At 42.5% G+C, this 19,165-nt stretch overlaps 1 protein-coding gene across 1 annotated transcript in view; it reads right to left on the bottom strand.

Annotated features, from left to right (window-relative positions):
• Positions 1-18,549, bottom strand: part of LOC100696824 (fibroblast growth factor receptor-like 1) — a 34,258-nt gene extending 15,709 nt beyond the window's left edge. The window contains exons 1-2 of the mRNA XM_003453095.4: positions 18,163-18,549; positions 17,491-17,586 (exon numbers count right to left, since the gene is read on the bottom strand). Of these exons, the coding sequence (XP_003453143.1) occupies positions 17,491-17,575 (85 nt within the window). The 5' untranslated portion in view covers positions 17,576-17,586; positions 18,163-18,549. The remainder of the gene's footprint in view (positions 1-17,490; positions 17,587-18,162) is intronic.
• Positions 18,550-19,165: the final 616 nt, after the last annotated feature.

Raw genomic sequence — 19,165 nt, 5'->3', positions numbered from 1 at the left:
GACACACAGTATCCCACAGTTGTTTATGTTTTTGAACCCATTCTTTTGAAAAATGTATTGATAGCAATGTTGAATATTATTATTATTATGTTGAATTCTGTCAACATGAGCACTGACACCAGTAGCTTCACTGATTCAGAGGAGGACACTAAAATTTTAGATAGTCAAATTGTCTCAAAAGAACATCTGCATCAAGAACATGAAGTACCCATGATAGGCTCCCAATATACTGAATCTTTGAAAACTGTGGAATTTGCCATCAAAAAGGCTGTTGATCAGGTTTTCCCAATTTTGGATCAAACTAAGGATCCTCAGTATAACAAGGTGCAATCAGAAACAAGAAGAGAGTCAGCTACTTCCAAAAGAGCTCATTCATTCAGTTGAGGCAGAGAGTGAAAAGTCCGCAGAGAGTGGTGAAGTTATCACTCCTACATCGTTTACAGAGAAATTTAAGCAGTCGCTAGAAAACAACTCCGATAAGATCAAAACATTCTTTACGAAGCAGTTTACAAAAGCAACAATTCTTCGCATTGCCAAAAACACCAGGGCTAAATTTCAGAGAAAGGGGAAAGCTGAAAGTAGTGAATCGCTGGAGCAGCTTGTTGATGATGTTGACGTTCTGCTGTAGACTGTGAAAGATCATAGAACAAAGCACACCGTAATGCTTGCGATACTTGGCACACAGTTAATGACAGAACCACAGTCAATGACAGAACCACAGTCAGCAGAAAGCATCCCAGTTGCAACGTCCCATCCAAATTCTGACCCTTTTGTACTAGATGATCCTGTACGTAAAGCTTACATTAAAATAATCCTTCACAAGTTATTTAGCCGTATAGCCAAGAAATTAAACATAAAGTGCACTTGTCTATGCTCAGAGGACATCCACAATTGGGTTCTGGAAAAAGTATGGGGCGAACTCCAGGATAAAAAACTTTTAAGCTCCACAAAATCTTAAAAAGTACATTCTTAAAGACTTGCACAATTTCGTTGGGAGTGTAGAGAATGTTCAGGTTGCTCTGGAGTTACAGAAATCCACAGCTGTAAAAACCATTGCATCTAGCTTGACTAAACATCTGTCAGAAGCAGAAAAGAAGCCAAATGCCATTGTCATGTTTTTCATTGCATTGGCCAAAACCATCACCAAGCCATTTAGACGCACAACTTGAAGTGGTGGTTTTTAACATCAACTTAGTATTCATCTTGAAGGAAGAATAGTCTTTTTTTTCAGATGAATACCTAAATACATAACATCAGAAATATGTCGTAGCAAGAGAGAAATTTGATTATAACTGGATTAAAATCCCCCAACCGGTCTCAGCAGATGGCCGCCCGCCTGAGCCTGGTTCTGCCGTAGGTTTCCTCCCATTAAAAGGGTTTTTTTCCTGCCCACTGTTGCCAAGTGCTTGCTCATAGGGGATCATCAGATTGTTGGGTTTTCTCTCTTGTATTGTAGGGTCTTTATAATATAAAGCACTTTCAATCAGCTTTTGTTATTGGGCCCTATTTAAATCAAATTGATTAGCAATATGTTAAAAATTTCCAAATCAATAAAACAAATTCCGAATTTTAACTTGTATTTCTGTCTCTTTTTATTTTCTGTCAGTGGTGTAAACATCCAGGTCAAAGTATTAGCGAGCTTAATAATGAAATTCACTGAACTTTATCGTCTGTTTTCTTTTCAGTTGTATCAATGACTGCATGAAAGATAGACGACGCGACAGCATTTCCTCCCATTGGACACAGCTTTTAAAATATCCCGCTTGTGGGAGCTGCCATGTTGCACTTTTGCAGCCTGAGTTTTCTACAGTCATTGGTGCGGAGGGGAAAGCTATCCGCAGTGCTGTCTTCGGTGGGCCTGACGGTCACCGTGTCTTGTGGGCCGGGTCATGACACTTCAGGGGTGGGTCTCCTTCAGGAAGTCCCAGCTGGATTTTCTTTTAAATAAATATATACTGTGATTTTTAAATGAAAATGCATTGGTCCTTGTATATAATAATAATATTGTTTCTTACAAATAAATGCTGTTAAATGAATAATTGCTCACTCTCAGTTTTTTAGGAAATGAATAATGTTGATCATTGTTCTATTAATGGAAAAATGCTCATGAATATAAAAATGTCTTATTTCTACAGACCACACTGACACTATACAAGAACATTTGAAGTTTAACATGATCTACTTTCATGTAATGAAAATGCTGAAAAGTGTCTAAATGGAGGAGGCGCTGAGTAAGACTCACGCTGTTAAAATGAGTTTTTCAGCAGCAAACTGAAGGCTGACTGGCTGCTCTCACCTGTCCAGCAAGTCCAGCAGTTCTCAGTAAATGATGGCTACATTATTGCTTGAAATGCCCAGCTAGCTAATTCTTGCAAAAACCAGAACACAAATCCAAGTTGGTGTGTTGCCAAAAATATCAAACGATTCCTTCGGTTGTGATGAAAGGGTCTGGGTGATCTTGAACTTGGACCACTCGAGCCACTCCTGAGCTTTTTTGGCTTATTACAGTTTTGGCTGTTGCTCCGTGTGCAAGGAATGTGCAACAAAATGACTTCCTCCCTCAATCTCCGTTCCTCCAAAGCTTTTGAAGTCTTTTTTGAAAAACAAGGCGTGAAGAAGTGCTGAAATCAAGGACATCGTCTGAATAACTTCAGAAGTATTTGTGTTGTGTGCATGATTGCATCGTTTCTTCGGGGGGGGGCTCCACTCTACTCCTCCACCTCCGCCCTCTCAAGGACAGGTTCTTTTAACCTTGGAGTTAAAAGCTTTGAAAGCACACAGAGGCCTTCTGTGCAACAACAACTCCAGGTCTGAGAAATGCCCTTTTAAGACACACAGTTTAAGATGCCTGATATTCAATTTGTCATCACACCATAGAGGAGGTCGATTGTACTGCAACAGACTCTTTTCTGGTTACCTCACAAAGTATCTCAGTCCTCTACAGACACTGTGATAAATGGACATCTGCCCGACTCATGAGAAACTGGTGAGCGTTTACTCAAATTGTTGGAATTGCTGGAAAATGATACACATGACCATATGGGCTTTTCCGTACTGCTGCGCTGGTAAAGCGCTGCTTATTATAAGCGAGCTTCATGTGTGAATGGAATCTTTCATAGTGCAGGAAGAGGAGGAGGAGGAGGCCTGGCGACTCACAGAATTAGCTCTGTTTTTCTTTGCTCAATTTGGTGATGGATTATTTTAAGAGAAAGGGGCACATTCAATAAGAAGCATTCTTGTGATTCAGACTAAATATAGCCAGCTTTTACGAAACCTTGTGAGCGGGTTAATGAGCAGTTGATCTGTCGTGCAGGCATCCGTGGAGGGAAATATGTTAGGAAATGTCAGGAAGAGAATGAAAGAGGAAAAAAATAAATAAAAAATTAAAGACTACAAAAGCTTCCAGGCTTGAGCAACGCTCAGATGTGCTGGCAGCTTTCTCCTTGTTTATTTTTTTTCCTCTTTTACTAAACACCTGTGGATTTGTAATGATGTGTACATGCATTTTCTAGTCCATACAAAGTGCTTTGGCCTTAATCATTGCAAACATGTGAATAAAAGGCTGACTAGGCTGCTGACAGCCGTACCAATAGAGAACACCTGGAAGTTAACCAACCACAATGAGAGCAACCCCATAATGCACGCAACACTGTCCGCCTCAATGCACGATACAGTTATTCAAACATTTTCCAATAAAAAGCATTTTGTTGCTTAATCTCCAGCCAACTGCAGGAATTTTCTAATGCATCAAAAGGCTTTTGCACGCAGGCAGACTGTAGTGATTCATTACTAAGATAAACACTGATCTGAGCGAATGTGTCTTCAGTGTGCAGTATTTACATAAAGGATAAGAGGCGCAGAGACAGATAGAAGCTGGAGAATGCTTCCTCCTCCTCCTCAGGAGCACTGTGTTAGCTCAGCAGACCGTACAAGAGCAGAAGGCACTCTAACCTAAGAGAAGAAGGAGGTTAATGGAGCCTGTGCATCCAGGGAAGCATTCTACAACACCTTCTCTTAAAGCCTTAGAACCAAGTAAAAAAAATGAACAAATAAAAGGAAAGTTCAAGGAATATGAGAGACAATGAGGGGGGTGAAAAAATCCAGCTGGAAACCAAATCCAGAGCCGAAGACTTCACTTGAGACCGGAGGGGTTGGGCGAAGGCGAAAGGTGAGGTGGACACCGCAGCTCTGGGAGTGTGTGAAAGGCCAGAGCTTCTGTTCAGGGGCTGCTTCTGCTGCGCTCGGCTATACATTTCACAAACAGAGATAAAAATCTGCATAAAACAGTGAGACCGGGGAGGAGAGCCATCTTGGCAATTCAAGAAAGGCGGAGGTGAGGGTGGGAAGGGGAGGCTGGGTGAAAGGGGATGGGATTCGCGGAGTGGCGAGAGCGGTTGTTCTGACAGCAGTGAGGCAGCGGAGGGTGAAGAATGCCGTCTTTTCTTACCCGTCCAGACGTCCTGCCCAGCAGCTTCACCCAGTGTGGTAATCAATACCTGTTATTTTCCCCTCTCGCCTTTCCAATCAATAGATAAGAGTCGGGTAAGACCAGTCGGGACAATGGCTCTTTCTGTGGCACCATCAGATCTGGGCTGAATAGCAACTGCTTTAGTGGTGGGAATAGTACAGGAGGAGCTATTGGATAACACGAGGGACTAGAAAAACAGCAGGAACAGGGTGGAATAAAAAGAAAAGGGGAATAAGATGCTCCTGTCAATCTATCTGATTCAAGAAGAATCAGAGGAGTAACATCTCTGCCTCTCTGCAGCAAATCTGCCTCTGCTTCCTTCGCTCAGCAAAACAACAGCCTCCTGCCAACTGCTCATCAAAAGAACAGGAAAGAAACAGAGAGGAATTACTCCAGCGTCATAAAGCTCCGGGAAACATCTCCATCACGCGGCTTACCCTTAACAGGCCCTACTGTGGAGTCTTTGAACTCTAAGCTGCTATATTTCATTAAACTTGACGGCCTTCTGCCGGCCCCAGCTGCCTCGGCTGGAGCAAAAAGCCTGTGCGTGTGTGTAAGCTTTTTTAGTCTCCTCACTACTCTCTCCTGTGCAACTTAAACCTTCAGTTAATTAGTGAATATTTCTACTTGTAAATAAACCAGATTAATTTATTTAAATGTGGATCAGAGGTCTATTATTACCCCTGAAGCAAAGACAACCTCTGCTAACGTCAGAAAAAGTACCTTGTATCATATTTTATTATTTAGACCCTCGTTTTTGGAACAAATTGACCACAAGAGAAGATGTGCTGAGAACTTACTGCCAAAAGCATCCTGGGGAAAACTTTTATGATTATGTGAAAGGTCTCTTTCACTTCAGGTTAAGGGGTTTCCATAAAGACTGTACTTTTCCAAGTGTGTGGAAGTATGGAGCCCTTATGGAAAGTCTTTAACCTGAATTAATAGAGGTCTTTCTTGTTGTGTTTTAGTCTTAATACCAGGAAGTGAAAAAGGGGGTTCGCAGTGGAACACTTCCTAGGCTGGTTTTCCAGCATGTTACCTGATCAAACAGCACAGAAAATGGGACTTTTATTTATGGGCTGATCAGGGATCGTTGATGCCTGTTTGTTTGTCTGTGTTAACAAGATTACCCAAACACGAGAAAAAATGCAGGAACACATTAAAGATGGGAAAGGATCTTTCTTTAAGTCGGTGAGATAGGGCATTGGCCTTGACGAATGAGCTGCCCTTTGAATGCTCTTTTAATTACAAACACTGCTTTCAAAGAGACTTGAAAGACGTGTCAAAAAATAGCACTCTGGTTACAGTAGGAACTTCGCTGACTTGTGCTGTGTAGTGGTGGGAAAAAGGAGTCAGGGGATTCCCCTTCTCTTTATTTTATTTAAAGGTGAATAGCACAACATCCTGAGTGACGTTACTCCTTTACAGTAAACAGAGGTTCCTTAAATGATTTTAACACTATCATGCCACCGGAGAGCTGGTGTATCAAATGTGTAGTAACTCCCCCATAAAGACGATATTTGACGACCTCCCCTTAACCCTAAATGACGAGTTTTGACACCTCAGTATATGTGATATAAGATGTTTTGTTTGGTTTCTATGGTTCTTACCTTACTCAATGACTATTTTGCCACTGAAATAAAAGCTGTGAGTTTAAGTTTAATTGTGTTGTTAGTTCCACTAGCTGCTTGTCACATAACAGTCTATGACAGGCTTTCTGTTTTTTTTTCAAGGGTAGTTGCACAGTTCAGAAAAGAGCTTTAAGAGTTATTCTTACTAGGCTTTCAAGAAGTGCAAATGCAATTTAACAAATGCATAACCCACGCCATTTTGATTTTTTTAAATCTACTACTTAGCCTTTATAAATGATGAAACTGTATATGTGTGAAATTGTCAAACACACTGTTGGTTATGGTCATTGTTGGTGAAGCCAATGCAGAAGTGTCTTAAACCTGCATTCTTTGCAGTGGCCAGCAGGGGGTGACTTTTGTGGTTCCAAAAAAACAAAAACAAAAATCCAACCTGAGTATGATTGCGTAGACTACTTTTCACTTCATTATGACCTCTATCAATACTTTCCCAATAAGGTTATGATCTCAGCAGCTAATTTAAAGTCTTACTTTACAAAGTAAACAATATTGTATAAAATATCTCCACATTTAGAGCAAATAAATGGTAAAACTGGGTATGCTTGAAATGCGTGCAGGGCCTCAGATTCTAAGTCAGATCAACCCCTCGCTAGGCATGTCTGTTATCATAAAAAACTAGATGGGAACAGATCAAATGCTAAACTTAAAACAGTAAAGTAAAACAGTATGTCACAATCCAGTGGATAATGCCATAGAAGCTACATCTGTATTTGAAATACTGATTACAGTTCTTCATATTAAAAAGAGTAATTATCCTGTAATGTGTGACTTACTTTTTGGTTATTTTTTCTATTCACATCAAAAGGAAAACACTTACTTAACTTACCAACTTTAACAAGGGAAGTGCTGACAGACAAGGAAATGTTTCCATCTGGAATTACAAATTCATGTTTTTCCTCAAATATTTCTGAAATTTAAATATTTTTCCTAAAAATTCCTAGAAAATTGAACATACCGACTGAGTGCCACAATCTTTCATGCAAATGTGAGTCTTGCTGCGCTTGTCCCGTCATAAAGAGAGCACAGCAAGTGGCACTCTAGCCGCTTTATCTCACTCCATTAGGCTAAGGCCCGGTGCACACACACGGGCTGAGTGTGTGCTTAGGGCCACTTATCAGGGAAGAGGCAACAGCGGGGAGGCTGTGAGGAAAGAGGAAGGCCAAACAGAGTGACAGACACAGAAGGAGAGAGCAGAGGCGTGGAGAGAAATAAAATCAGGCAGAGGAGAGAGAAGCAGGGTGAGGGTTAAGGAGAGGAGGGTCACTTTAGAGAGCAGAAGGGAGCAGAGGCTAAGATGGCAGAGAGGCCTCCTTTAACACACAGCTCTTAAGGAGAGGAGGGCTGTAGGGGGGAGCGAAAGGGGATTAGGTGGGCCTAGGCGGCAGTAACCAAGAATCCCAACAATCTCGCACCCCACTCCCTGGCCCGCACTCAGCCTCGGCCACATGACACACTCAAACAGACTTTGCCCTCTCTCCATTCCAAAGCAGCGCACCAACAAGCACCTGTTTATTACTGTCTGTCTAATACGTTTGGAGGTTGGCCGACCACTTGGCACTAAATGGGACATTGTGGGAATGCCCACATGTTTTGGCTGCACTGCACTGCCAGTGCATTGTTTCTTATTCTCCCTCGCAGACAAACAGATATGAATGTTTAGACACAAACTCGCATTAATCTGTATGTTATTATAATCCCCCTTGCCAGAGAAAACACAGGGTGTTAAAGATTAAACTTCAGATTAGTATTTAACTGCATAGAGCAGTTCTCCCTCATAGCATCTTATTAAGATAATCCCAAACTGGTATTCAATACCCTCAAATGGTCTTAAAATAATAAAATTTGTGTAAATTTAATCTCTGATTTGACTTTGAACTGGTTAAACTGCTCAAAAAACTTCCAAACCCACACATAAAATAGCTATTTTGGGGTCACAAGCAGATGTTTTATGCAAGGTGTAAAAAGCCGGCAAAGTTGTAGAAACCACACACAATTATTGAGCAAATTTACCCCTTCAGACATCAAAGGATACTTTTTGTATTTTAATTTTGGACTTAGACCGTTGAGCATCCAAGAGTTCAAGGAGCTGCAGCTGAGTCTGAGCCGGGTGGTGAAAAACCTGCAAAGACTTTTGCTGGCATGATATCAACTTTGCAGATAAGTCTAGGTCTTTGTACAAGTCTAGGACCACGTGGAGGCTTTTGCAATCTTTACTGTATTTACCAGAAACCAACAGATCAGCCTTTTAATAACTAAGCTGCTGGGTTACTTTAAAAGGGACCCATTATGCTAATTTCCAACACCTGACTTTTATTTGTATTTTTAAATAGCACTTTGCATGATTCACAGTTCAAAATAATGCTTATTTATCTTTAGCGGACCTTTTTGGTGCTCCTCAGTTCGTTTACCTTCTGGAAAAAATAATTTTGGCTTTTGTTTGTTCTGTTTGGCCCCTTGAAAGCAACAGGTTTGAGCAGCATGTGGGTGAGACTTCTGTGCTCACAACCAGACACATTTCAGTCTGTACCAAGAGCTACTGACCCTCTAATCCCATAGTGTACAGATATATATCACCAATGTGATACATGTAGTTTTAAGATGTCAAAAGGAAAAAAAACCCTTGCAGATCACTGCTTCAGAGCACAAATGCTGCACAAAAAACTATTTCCTCATAGCAAGACTTGTTTTGTTTTTTGGGTTTTTTTTCCTCTTATCTTTTAGCAGTGAGATGCATCCTGCCTCTCACACCCCCACCTTCTCCTTCATCCTTACTGCATTCCACAGTGTGGAAAAAAAAAGTGTCCAACCTGCATTTGGCTCATTGTGTACAGTGAGTGACAGAGAAGCACAGAGACTGTAAACAAGAACATTCTGAGTCAGACATGCTGTCACCGGTGGACCCAAGTGTGTGTGTCTTTGCGATGATGATGATGATGATGATGGCTAAGCTTGGTGTGAAACACCTCTTATGTCTCTCCAGGAACCTTACACCAGTGTACAGTCTGAGGATAAGCCAATCTCCATGACACTAGGAAGCGCTTTACACCAGTGCCTTTGTCAACACGGCCTTTCAGGACAGGGCCAATGACAGACTGTGATGTAGCAAGAGTGTTTGGGCAGAATGGAGCAATTCAGACAGTGGCGGGAGGGAGGGAAAAGCCAGGGGAGGAGCAGGTGAGGGAAAGAGAAAGGCGGGTGAGACAAGAGACGAGACAGAGCGGGGGGGGGGGAGAAGGGGAGAGGCAAGACGAGACAGACGGAGGGGGTGGAGAAACTGGCAAAGCTCTCACTGACAGCAATGGGGCCTCTTTGACAATCCAGGAATATTGTCTGAAATCAATCTGTCATCATGGAGCTGTTGAGTCTGTCATTACGATGTGGTACTCGCCCTTTCACAGTGACAATTTGTTCAGTGCTTTCCCAGTTCACCTTACTACTGCACTGTAGAAAGGTCACTGCCCTCTATCCATCTCTGTCTGCTAGTCTGTCTGTCTCCCTCTTTGTTAATCAACTGTCCACACAGAGCTTTGCAGCCCTTTTACCGGAGTGACCGGCACAGAAACAGACGGCTGATGACCAGAACAGACGTCCTGCTGCAAGAACGTCTGTTACATCATAGATTTTCCATATTTCCAGATATCAAAAATAAGCAAATAACAAAAAAGCTTTCTAGAATAATAAGTCCAAGAGACTACAGTAGTAAACAGTGCTTTCAGGTAAATGCAAACATGTTCACTATTATAATAGTTGTGTGCTGAATTTATTTAGATTTAATATCTAGCAGTTGCAAGGCATTAAGGCTAATGGGAATTTAGTCATAAACCAACATTTTGGGCTCATTTTGACCTTTGACCTGATAATGGGTTCATGTAAAAAGTCAGTGGACTCATGTTTTTATAATGAATCCTCTGGGAACCACGAATGTCTGGCATTCTTTCCAACAGTCATTAATGACTGCTGGACTTTTAATGAAGTAATGTTACTCTCATAGTGAACTAACATGAGAAAGCCAAGGACTCAAAGAAGAATAGACTTCCTGTAAAGCGTGAATTTCTGCCCACAATGTGGTGCCAATCAATCCGGTATAAGCAGTCAAGCGTTCACTGAATTAATGAGCTATTTGACCCGTTGTTGGTGTTACTAAAGGAAAACTGAGGGGATCAGCAAAGTCAGATGACATCATCCCCGAGGGAACTTGAATTTCTGGAGCAAATGTTGTGGCGGTCCATCCAAGAGTTACATAACATTTCAATCTGAACCACAGACTTAGCCACTGCGACTCACTGATTGGTGAACTACCAGGTTAGAAGTATCAAGTGTTGTGTGATCAAGGTGAAACACCGACAGCTGAAAAATAAAGCCAACAAACAGCGCCAGAAACTGCAGTTCCTCGAGTGGCCACTTGAGGATGGCTCCAAAAGCAAGTCAATCACCACAGACTCCCATGTCATTTTAGTCCAGTTTTACAGCATTTAATAGACATACTTACAACCTGTATAAAAAACATCAGTGCTCAATCAATGAATAGTTTCCATTGAACATGGTGAATTTAATAACTTATCCAACTGCATTCTGGAGATTTGGAGTTATGGGTGTGTCCCTAAGCGTGTTAATTGGAATAATTTCGGCATCATGATCGGTGCCATTTTGGATTTTTTGGAACCAGAATTAAATATATATTTGTGTGAGTGGGTGGTCCATGGAGCAGAACTGAGGTGCCATCAGCACAGTATCACAAAGCATTAGCTAGCGCTGTTGCCTCACACCAAGGAGGTCCAGGTTCGAATCCACCAGCTGGCTGGAGCCTTTCTGTGTGGAGTATGCATGTTCTCCCAATGCTGGCGTGGATTTTCTCCAGCTACTCCAACTTCCTCCCACAGTCCTTCGCCTTTGGCCCAATGAAAACTGGGATGAGTTCCAGCCCCCAAACCACAACTCTTAATTGGACAGGCAGTAGAAAATGGATGGATGTACATACTTAGTAATGTAACTGACTATGGACATGTGCACTGCTAATAAGTGCAAACCTATAAATAAAATAAAACTGGAATTTCACTCACCAAAACTGAGCAAAAAACCTCTTGGATACAATTAAGTGCACAGCAATACATGTAATCTGTCTGATACTTGCATTAAAAAGAACAAAAAGCTACCACAAGATCCAGTGCTGTGGTGATCCCAGCAGACACCTCTCAGCTATGGCCACTATTGTTGGCACCCACCTCATTCAGAGTCTACACCAACAATAAAGTAAAACTTTAGGTGTTAATATAATTTAAATGGGTGAGTGAGCTAAAGACCGAAGTAGTTTTTTGGTATGAAAACCAGAGTCAGGAAGATTCATCCTCTGGGGACCATTACTGTACAGATTTCATAGTAACACAACAGCTGCTGAAATATTTTAGCCTGGGCAGACTGACACTGCCATCATTGAAGTCCTGTGCTTGCATGGTTGAAAATACACAAAAATAATGGCCAGTTCAGCTAATCAAGACACACAGTAACTGTATGATTGGCATATTGCCACCATCTGCCAAGTCTTAAAGTCCATCTACATCCAGACTGGGGACTGATCCAAGGCCTAAGCTCACATCCCTGTGCAGGAGGAAATCAAATCAGTTTCACTGCATGGTGCAGAATTCCAGTCTGGGACAGCAGTAGCTCTGCTATAAAATATGACAGATTATACTCTTTGCCTCTGAAATGATTTTTCCTCCCGCTCCACTCTTCATGTCAAAGTGGGGACAGATTTTTCCATTCATTTGAAAAAGTGGTGGGACCCCAAAATAATAAGAATTTTTTTTTTTAATTAAAAAATCGGAGCTTCAAGACTTCACATCCCGTGCAGAAAAACGCTGCTGCTGATGGAAACGGGCACATGCAAATTCCATCACAACAGCCTGGATGCTCACAGAAAAATCCTCCTATTTTGGCATATTGTGACAAGCGGTAGCCCAGACCAGACTGTATAACTGGAATCAATGGGGACAATGTATAAATACTTTCCAGGGTCATTCAAAAGAATCCTTAATGATAAAAAGTGGAAGTGAATAAGCCTCAGAGCCATGTGGGGTCTTACTGAAGCTCATCAGAGGTGAACTGAAACAAGGGGGGGTCGAGAAGAGAAGCAGAAGCCTCATTCAAAGCTCGTTATCCCAGCCATGCCTTGGCTCGGCTTTCTTTAAGCCCGGCCAGCCACCACTGTTGCCACCACCATAACTTTCAATCAACCTTTTAACTGCTGAGTGGCAGGGTTAGTCAGAGGGTGGAAGGGGTTGTGTGAGGGACTGTCAAGAGATTTCAGATTAAACCCTAGACAGAGAAAGAAGAAGGAACACGGAAAAACAAAGACAGAGCGATCTTTAATGGTTTGATGTGTAGTAATGCATTAAAAATCAAAAAGTTGCGTCGAAACCCCCCAAAATAAAAATAAAAGTAGAAGAAAAACAATAAGGATCTCCTCAAATGATATGCAACAGGTTCACCCTGGGTGCACGATTTGGTATTCTGATAAATCAGTCAGAGACTTCAGCAGCACAGATTCTAGCAGGCTGTGGCAAGTACAGCAAACAGGCACATACAGTCAGATGGGGCAGATAATATTTCTGCTCTTTAAATCAGCCTTTTATTCACTAACATCACAATGGCAACTCTCAAACTTGTCCAAACCTGCTCAGTCCAAAAAACATCTTCAAGGCCATCATCGCATTAAAGTTGACAGTATAGATAGTATTTTCCCGAGGCAACAAAATGTTGCTTTGGTACATATTTTGTTGGAGATACAACCAGGAGGTAATGCCAGATGAAAGATGTGGAGAAGCAGGAGAAGAAGAAGTAAAGTTTCAATTTCTGTAACCCCCCCCAACCCACGTGCCCAGGTATGCATCATAAATCTAGAAGTTAAAATTTACAGGAAAACAAACCTCGGCTTCTCCTGTTGAGCAATGAAAGTGGAGATCAATTGGCATGTCATCATTTCTCTTACTAAAGTGACTGAGCGAGCAGCTGTGGAGCACAAAACAGGGAGGAAGGTGGCTAGGTGGGGGAGCGAGGGGTTCGGGGAGGCTCTCCATGACTTGGCTCCTCGAAAGAAAAGAGAAAACAGAGCGAGACTGGAGAAATGAAGGAGGCTTAGAAAGAGGGGTTGCGCAAGACAAACACTTCCCACTGTGGGGCTGAAATGTTATTGTAAGGTCACTTGTAAGGTTCCAGGAAGGCGGGGACCCTTGCCCCCCTCCCACCTACCCACCCACAAGGCTTGCTTCCAGTCACTCCGTCCACTCGCTTTCTTTGGCCAAGGGTGTAACGCAGCAGCTCTAAGAGTGGAGTCTAAACAGTGTCCGGTGTCATCTTATTTAACACCAAGCAACTGCCAATTAACACAAATCTGTTATTCATACGTCTGCTAAATAGTGCAAGTCAGACCAGCGAAAAGCACAAAGTCAATTATCATCTGAATGGTGGCCGTCCCGACGCCTCTGTGCGAGCAGCTCCGTGGGTTTCGCGAAGGTTAACAGGAGCAAAAGGAATTCTATTTAGCTGAACTCAAATCCATTCAGCAGGCAGGAAGAGTGTGTGTGGTCTGAAAACACTCCCAGAGCCAACTGCCCAAACAAACTAATGAGCATTGTACACACACACACACACACACACACACACACACAGACATGGGGACTTTCTTAAAAAATAAAAAGAAAGGGGGAAAAAATCTGAACATTAGCATACAGCTGAAAGTGGCAGACAATACTTTGTTGAAATTCCACATGAATCTTAATTGAAGTGTCCATTAGAGTCAGTCAGTGAGTGGGAGTGCTGCTCACCAGGATTATATGACCCCGCTAAAGTAAACACAGAGTGACCTCCATTATGACTACTTATCACGGCTACGGCTCTTTCCTTTCGTTCCCCTTGGAGAGGTGAAGTCGGACACATTCCTCCCACCAAATGTTTCCTCCTGAACTGACTGGGTCAGCATTGTGCGCTGATAGATTGGGAACAAGGATTGTTATAGCGCTGCTAACATTATTTCCGCGATAGAAACAGAGGGATTTGTAGGCAGGAGGAATATTATTTCCACCTGGTTTAGAGGGAAGGAGGTGGAGTGGGAATAGCTGTTGGTCTACCTCTGAGGTTTTCCAAATTGCCCCGCGCTCCTTGGATGTCTCATTATCATGACTTTTCTCAGGGTAATTTCAGGCTGCTTAATAAAACGCACGCATATATTCAGAGGCACGAAAGCAGCGCCCATTCGCTCTCGTAACTTCTTCTCACGCAGGCCTACGTGGCACCACCTCAGGAAAAGTGAGTCCCCCGTCTGCTATGAGCTTAAATACACGGCAAATAAGTCCAGTCAACAGGGATGACGAGGGTTTAAAATTAATTACCGCTGCCCTGTCCAACCTTGGGGGACCACTGCACACTATAATCCATCCATTGTTCTCTGCAAATGGACCCAGCCTCTGTAAATATGGGGCTGTGGAGAGCTGAGAAAAGGCTGGGTGGGAGTAAAGGTCAGCTCGAGCCTTGTTTTTAACGACAGCACATTAACTTAACTGACTTCCTTCGACTTTAGACTGGTAATAAATGAGAGGAAATGCAGAGAAAAAGAAGGGGACATGTGTTTAAAAGGGTGGCATTCACTGGTGGACGCGTGGTGTGGGAAACAGAAACGATGCGGCGGACCAGTCGCGCCTTAAAGACGAAGTGTGTCTTCCTTTGACTTCTGCTGTTTGGTGTGGGATGAAACACAAAATGGTAACATGAAGCTGATTGTATTTCTAGCACTAAATGAGGCATTAAAGTGCAAGTTGCATAAGGAGTATTAAAAAAACAAACAAACATGTTAAACAGCTTTTCACCTCTACCCTTTCTCCTCCCCCCACCTCGTCTCACCAGCTTGGCCCACAAGCCACTGTTACACCTTCTTACTATGCAGGAGCTTTAAAAAAAATTTTTAAAAAATATAAGAGGACTTTGGGGCATTTTGTTGCTGAGAAACTAGCCTCATTACGGTTTAAGGAAATGGAAAATGGTCTGAGAGCCAAAACAGCCTTGTGATTTTAAAAGCCCTTGGCATGCAGTTTATCTCATAGTGCATTCTTGCTATGAAACCATGATGTAACTCTACTATAAAATGTATATTTTCCAACAGGGTTGCAGAGGAGTTTGCATGCTCTAAAGTTTGCCAGATAGCTTTAGAAGTGAAGGAAATACGTGTGGGGTTAAATCACATTAGAAAAAAGAAAAGGGCTAGTGCAGCAGCTTAAAAGGACCACTGTATTTGATGCCTGGTTCTAATTAAAATGCACCAAAATAGTACCATTCATTGTGCACATTGTTAGCTAGCCCCGGTGCATAACACGGACACCTGGTGCCTCTATTTTTTTCTCCCAGGGTGCATTACTGCAGATCCATATGTCCAGACTGCTGCATTCCTCGTTTAGCAGAGCCGAGCAGTCCCCGGGCCTGTCACCACGTTAGAGCTCTGCTGGGACACATCACCGAGCACCTCCTCCAGCTGCTTGGGGAGGCAGAGCAGCAGATTTGGGGGGGGAGGACAGAAGGTGCTAAAATGGAGGAAGTGCAGTGGCTACAAGGGGGTCCAGCTGTGACGTTGCAGCACAGAAAGAGGGAGGTCTGTGTGTATATGACTGAGTGTGTATTTGGGGCTCTCTGTGGCACTAGGGCAGGGGGTCCTGGGTCAGATGTCACCTGGTGACTGACAGCAACAGGCTCAAAGCCGTTCACCCAAACTTACTGTCCTCTCAGGTGCACTGCCTGAAGTGTTTAGATAACGGCAGTAAAGTAACACTCCCTACGTGTTTTTACTGTTTCACACACAAGCGAAAAGGGGGCCCGTCCTTTATAATTTAATTTACATTTGTCAACGATGTCATCATACACTGTTAAGTTTTACAGGGACAGCTTAACAGCTCTGCTGGCCTTCGCTTCACTACAAAAGCAGAAGCTTTGAATCAACTACCCCCTCCTACAGACTATATTTCACAGCATGTCAGAGTCAAGCTGTTGCATTTGGACTGTAACACAGAACCCACTGTATCCCTGCTTCTGTTGGTGGAACTGTGGGATATTTACACTTCACAGACTGTCAGGGAACATACAAAAATCATCTCGCTCAGAATCCTTGCCAGCCGCATATCTACAATTGTACATGTGTCCCTGCATCTGCAACCACTTTCAGAGAAATTATAAAAAGCAGGCTGCAAATTCTTCCCATTGCCTGACATTAAATCAGCTCAGGACCCATCAGGACCTCGGCTCCCCACCGTCCAAACTGGCTTCCCCGTTTTGCTTTACTCCCTCGCTGACATATGTTAATCTGTAAACATAGAAAATTGCCTGTCTAATCTGATTTAGCCTTCACATCTTGTTTACTTTTGATTTAGTTGTGCCGTGAAGGTACGGCTGCCACGCTGTGAATGAGGCATTGTCTGCAGACCCACAGATGTAATCTCCCCCTCTAAACCGCCGCCAACCCTCCCACCCCCGCCTCCTGCCCCCTTCTACCTTGAGCCATGATAGCCACATGCAGGTATTGTACCTATCAGACGCCTCTTGAATCCACTCACACGCTGAGCGGGGGGAATAAAGAAGACGCTATGGAGCCTGCTTGTTTTGCCAGAGAATAATCTTCTGGGGAAATGTTACTGGTTTTCAGATTTCTCTCATTAAAAAACTGAAGCGAAGTTACAAGTTCTGCCTCTGTCTTTGACTCATGCCACTGGATTGCATCAGACATGGTTCAGTAGTCGGTGATGGTGGATGAAATCACAGAAATTGTCTCGAGAGCTGTTCACGAGCTGTTGACAAGCTCACTGTAGGTTGTCTTTATAAAGCAGAGTATTGATACTGGCACAAACAACAGCACAGTGAACTGTGGTGAGACTGAGGTTTCCCACTCTCCAGTCGGGGTTACAGTCAAGAACATATGCACGCACATGAACACAGACACAGGGTGTTGTGAGTCAGGCCCTTTGGCCAGCTACTGGAGAGCTGGACTCTTACACCAACTTGTGTTCTTTCACTTTGGGAAGCTGATGGATGATGTTTGTTTGGTTTTGCTGTAGCGAATGCACACACAGACGCACACACTGCCATGACTGAAACACACAAACTAGGGGTAGGGGACGGGCTGGTTTGCCCTCTCTCATTCTGCTGTCCTGTGTTGATTTTGGGCTGTGTTTAGAGATTTTTGTGAGTTTTAAGTTTTCCATCTCTTCTCTGCGCGACAGCATTCAAAACCCAACTGAGGCTTTCTTCAGGCTCACAGGAAACCAGCCAGTCAGCTTGGTTAATAATGAGCTATGACTGCTGTATAAATGAAAAGAAAAACAAAAAAATGAAGCAGCTCACCTCTTACGCAGTCAGTCAGCAAAACAGCCTCAAAGATGAGTAACACAATCTTCAGGATGTCCATGCTGTCCAAAGACAAATTCATCTTCCCTAAATCTGAAAGACACGTGCACAAACACTTAGACTGCTGGAGGATATCAAGACACGTGTGTACAAAATAGTTTAAATACTATGGCTTGCTTATAAAAATCCTGACCAAACCTAAAATGCACTATATCACTAACAAACTGGACACACTTTTGTCTTTAGAGGTTCCCAAACTAAGACTCTTGGGATCTTTTTGTGGTTTATAAGAAAGTTTAAGGATTTTAAAATGAAAACCAAGCAGGATTCATTTAATGGCAATATTAACATATAAAGTTAACGTTAAATAACACAGGATGTGTGCAGTTTTTCCACTCCTTCCAACTACAGGTAGAGACCTAGGTTTGGGACTCTACATTAGGGTCAATATTGAGGGTTTAAGAAGTGCTGAATATCTTAATAGCACAGTTATGTATCTAAACGACATATTCAGATACAAAATCAAGGTCTGGGAAAGCAAAGCGTTCATGGAAACTGTTGTTTTTGGCTAGTTTACCCTGATGTGCTTACAGTAAAATATCCCTCCAGCTGCTCATATGAAGGTCGGGTAAGAATGCAAATAAAAGTATAAATAGGACTTTAACATACCTTAATATTCAGTGAATTAAGTCAGCCTCGTATCAGCCTCTGGACTGAAATGCTTTTAGCTAAAGTCCGTGTCGAGTCCATGAATCAAAAGTGACAGCGGTCGACTTTCCACCGACCTCTAACAGACCAGCACATGCCTCTCTCTGGGATAAAATAACGGATTCAAGGCTGCAATAAAACCGGACACTTCCATAAATCACAATAACAAAGTTTCCAAAGTGTTAGGGAAAAGAAAACTCAGGGAAGTCCAGTCCGGTCCGTGTAGTCCGCTTCATCCACAGAGTGACTTTTCCAGGAGCGCGCACACAGCCGAGACTCGCTGTCCGTCCCAGCGCTGCAGCTGCGGGCCAATCACAGCCTGCAGAGCCCGGCCACGTTTAACTCTTTATCTCTCAAACGAACCTCTTCATTACAGAGCTGTTATCCCACCGCTGTCAGCTCAGCGCACGGGAAAGAGATAACAGCTGCAAACTGTTAAGAAGGATGCCATGCAAATAATGGGCCTTATATAAGCCAGTCTATTGTTCTAATATATTATCTGATAAGAAATAAACACAATGAAAACACTGAAGTGGAACATTTTGATTTTCAGGCTAATGTGCATCCCTGTATGGAGGACCCCAAGTGCCAAAATGAATTCAATAAATACATCATTAAATATTAACGTTAATATGTCATTAATTAATCAAACTAGGCAATAAATAAATGCATCCATAATTATTTTAAGTATAAATGATTTCATTTAAAAATCTTAACAACATATTATGTTTTATTTGTGTCTAATTGTAATTTATTAATGACATGTTTAACCCTCTGGAGTTTAAATCACATGGCCAAGTTAAGATTTTATAGCAGCAAGATGCACTTTCACAGAGTCTCTGTTTCAACTTGTGTCAAAACTGTGACTTTTTAGCTTTTAAATTGTGTTGATAGACCAAGTAAGTTCAGAATAAATAATTTACACTGAATTCTGTTGTCAAAATTCAAAGCAGGATTTTTTTGA

Source organism: Oreochromis niloticus, linkage group LG19, assembly GCF_001858045.2.
Source record: "Oreochromis niloticus isolate F11D_XX linkage group LG19, O_niloticus_UMD_NMBU, whole genome shotgun sequence".
In the NCBI taxonomy this organism is placed as follows: Eukaryota; Metazoa; Chordata; class Actinopteri; order Cichliformes; family Cichlidae; genus Oreochromis; species Oreochromis niloticus.
This window is presented reverse-complemented; position numbering and strand designations above follow the sequence as displayed.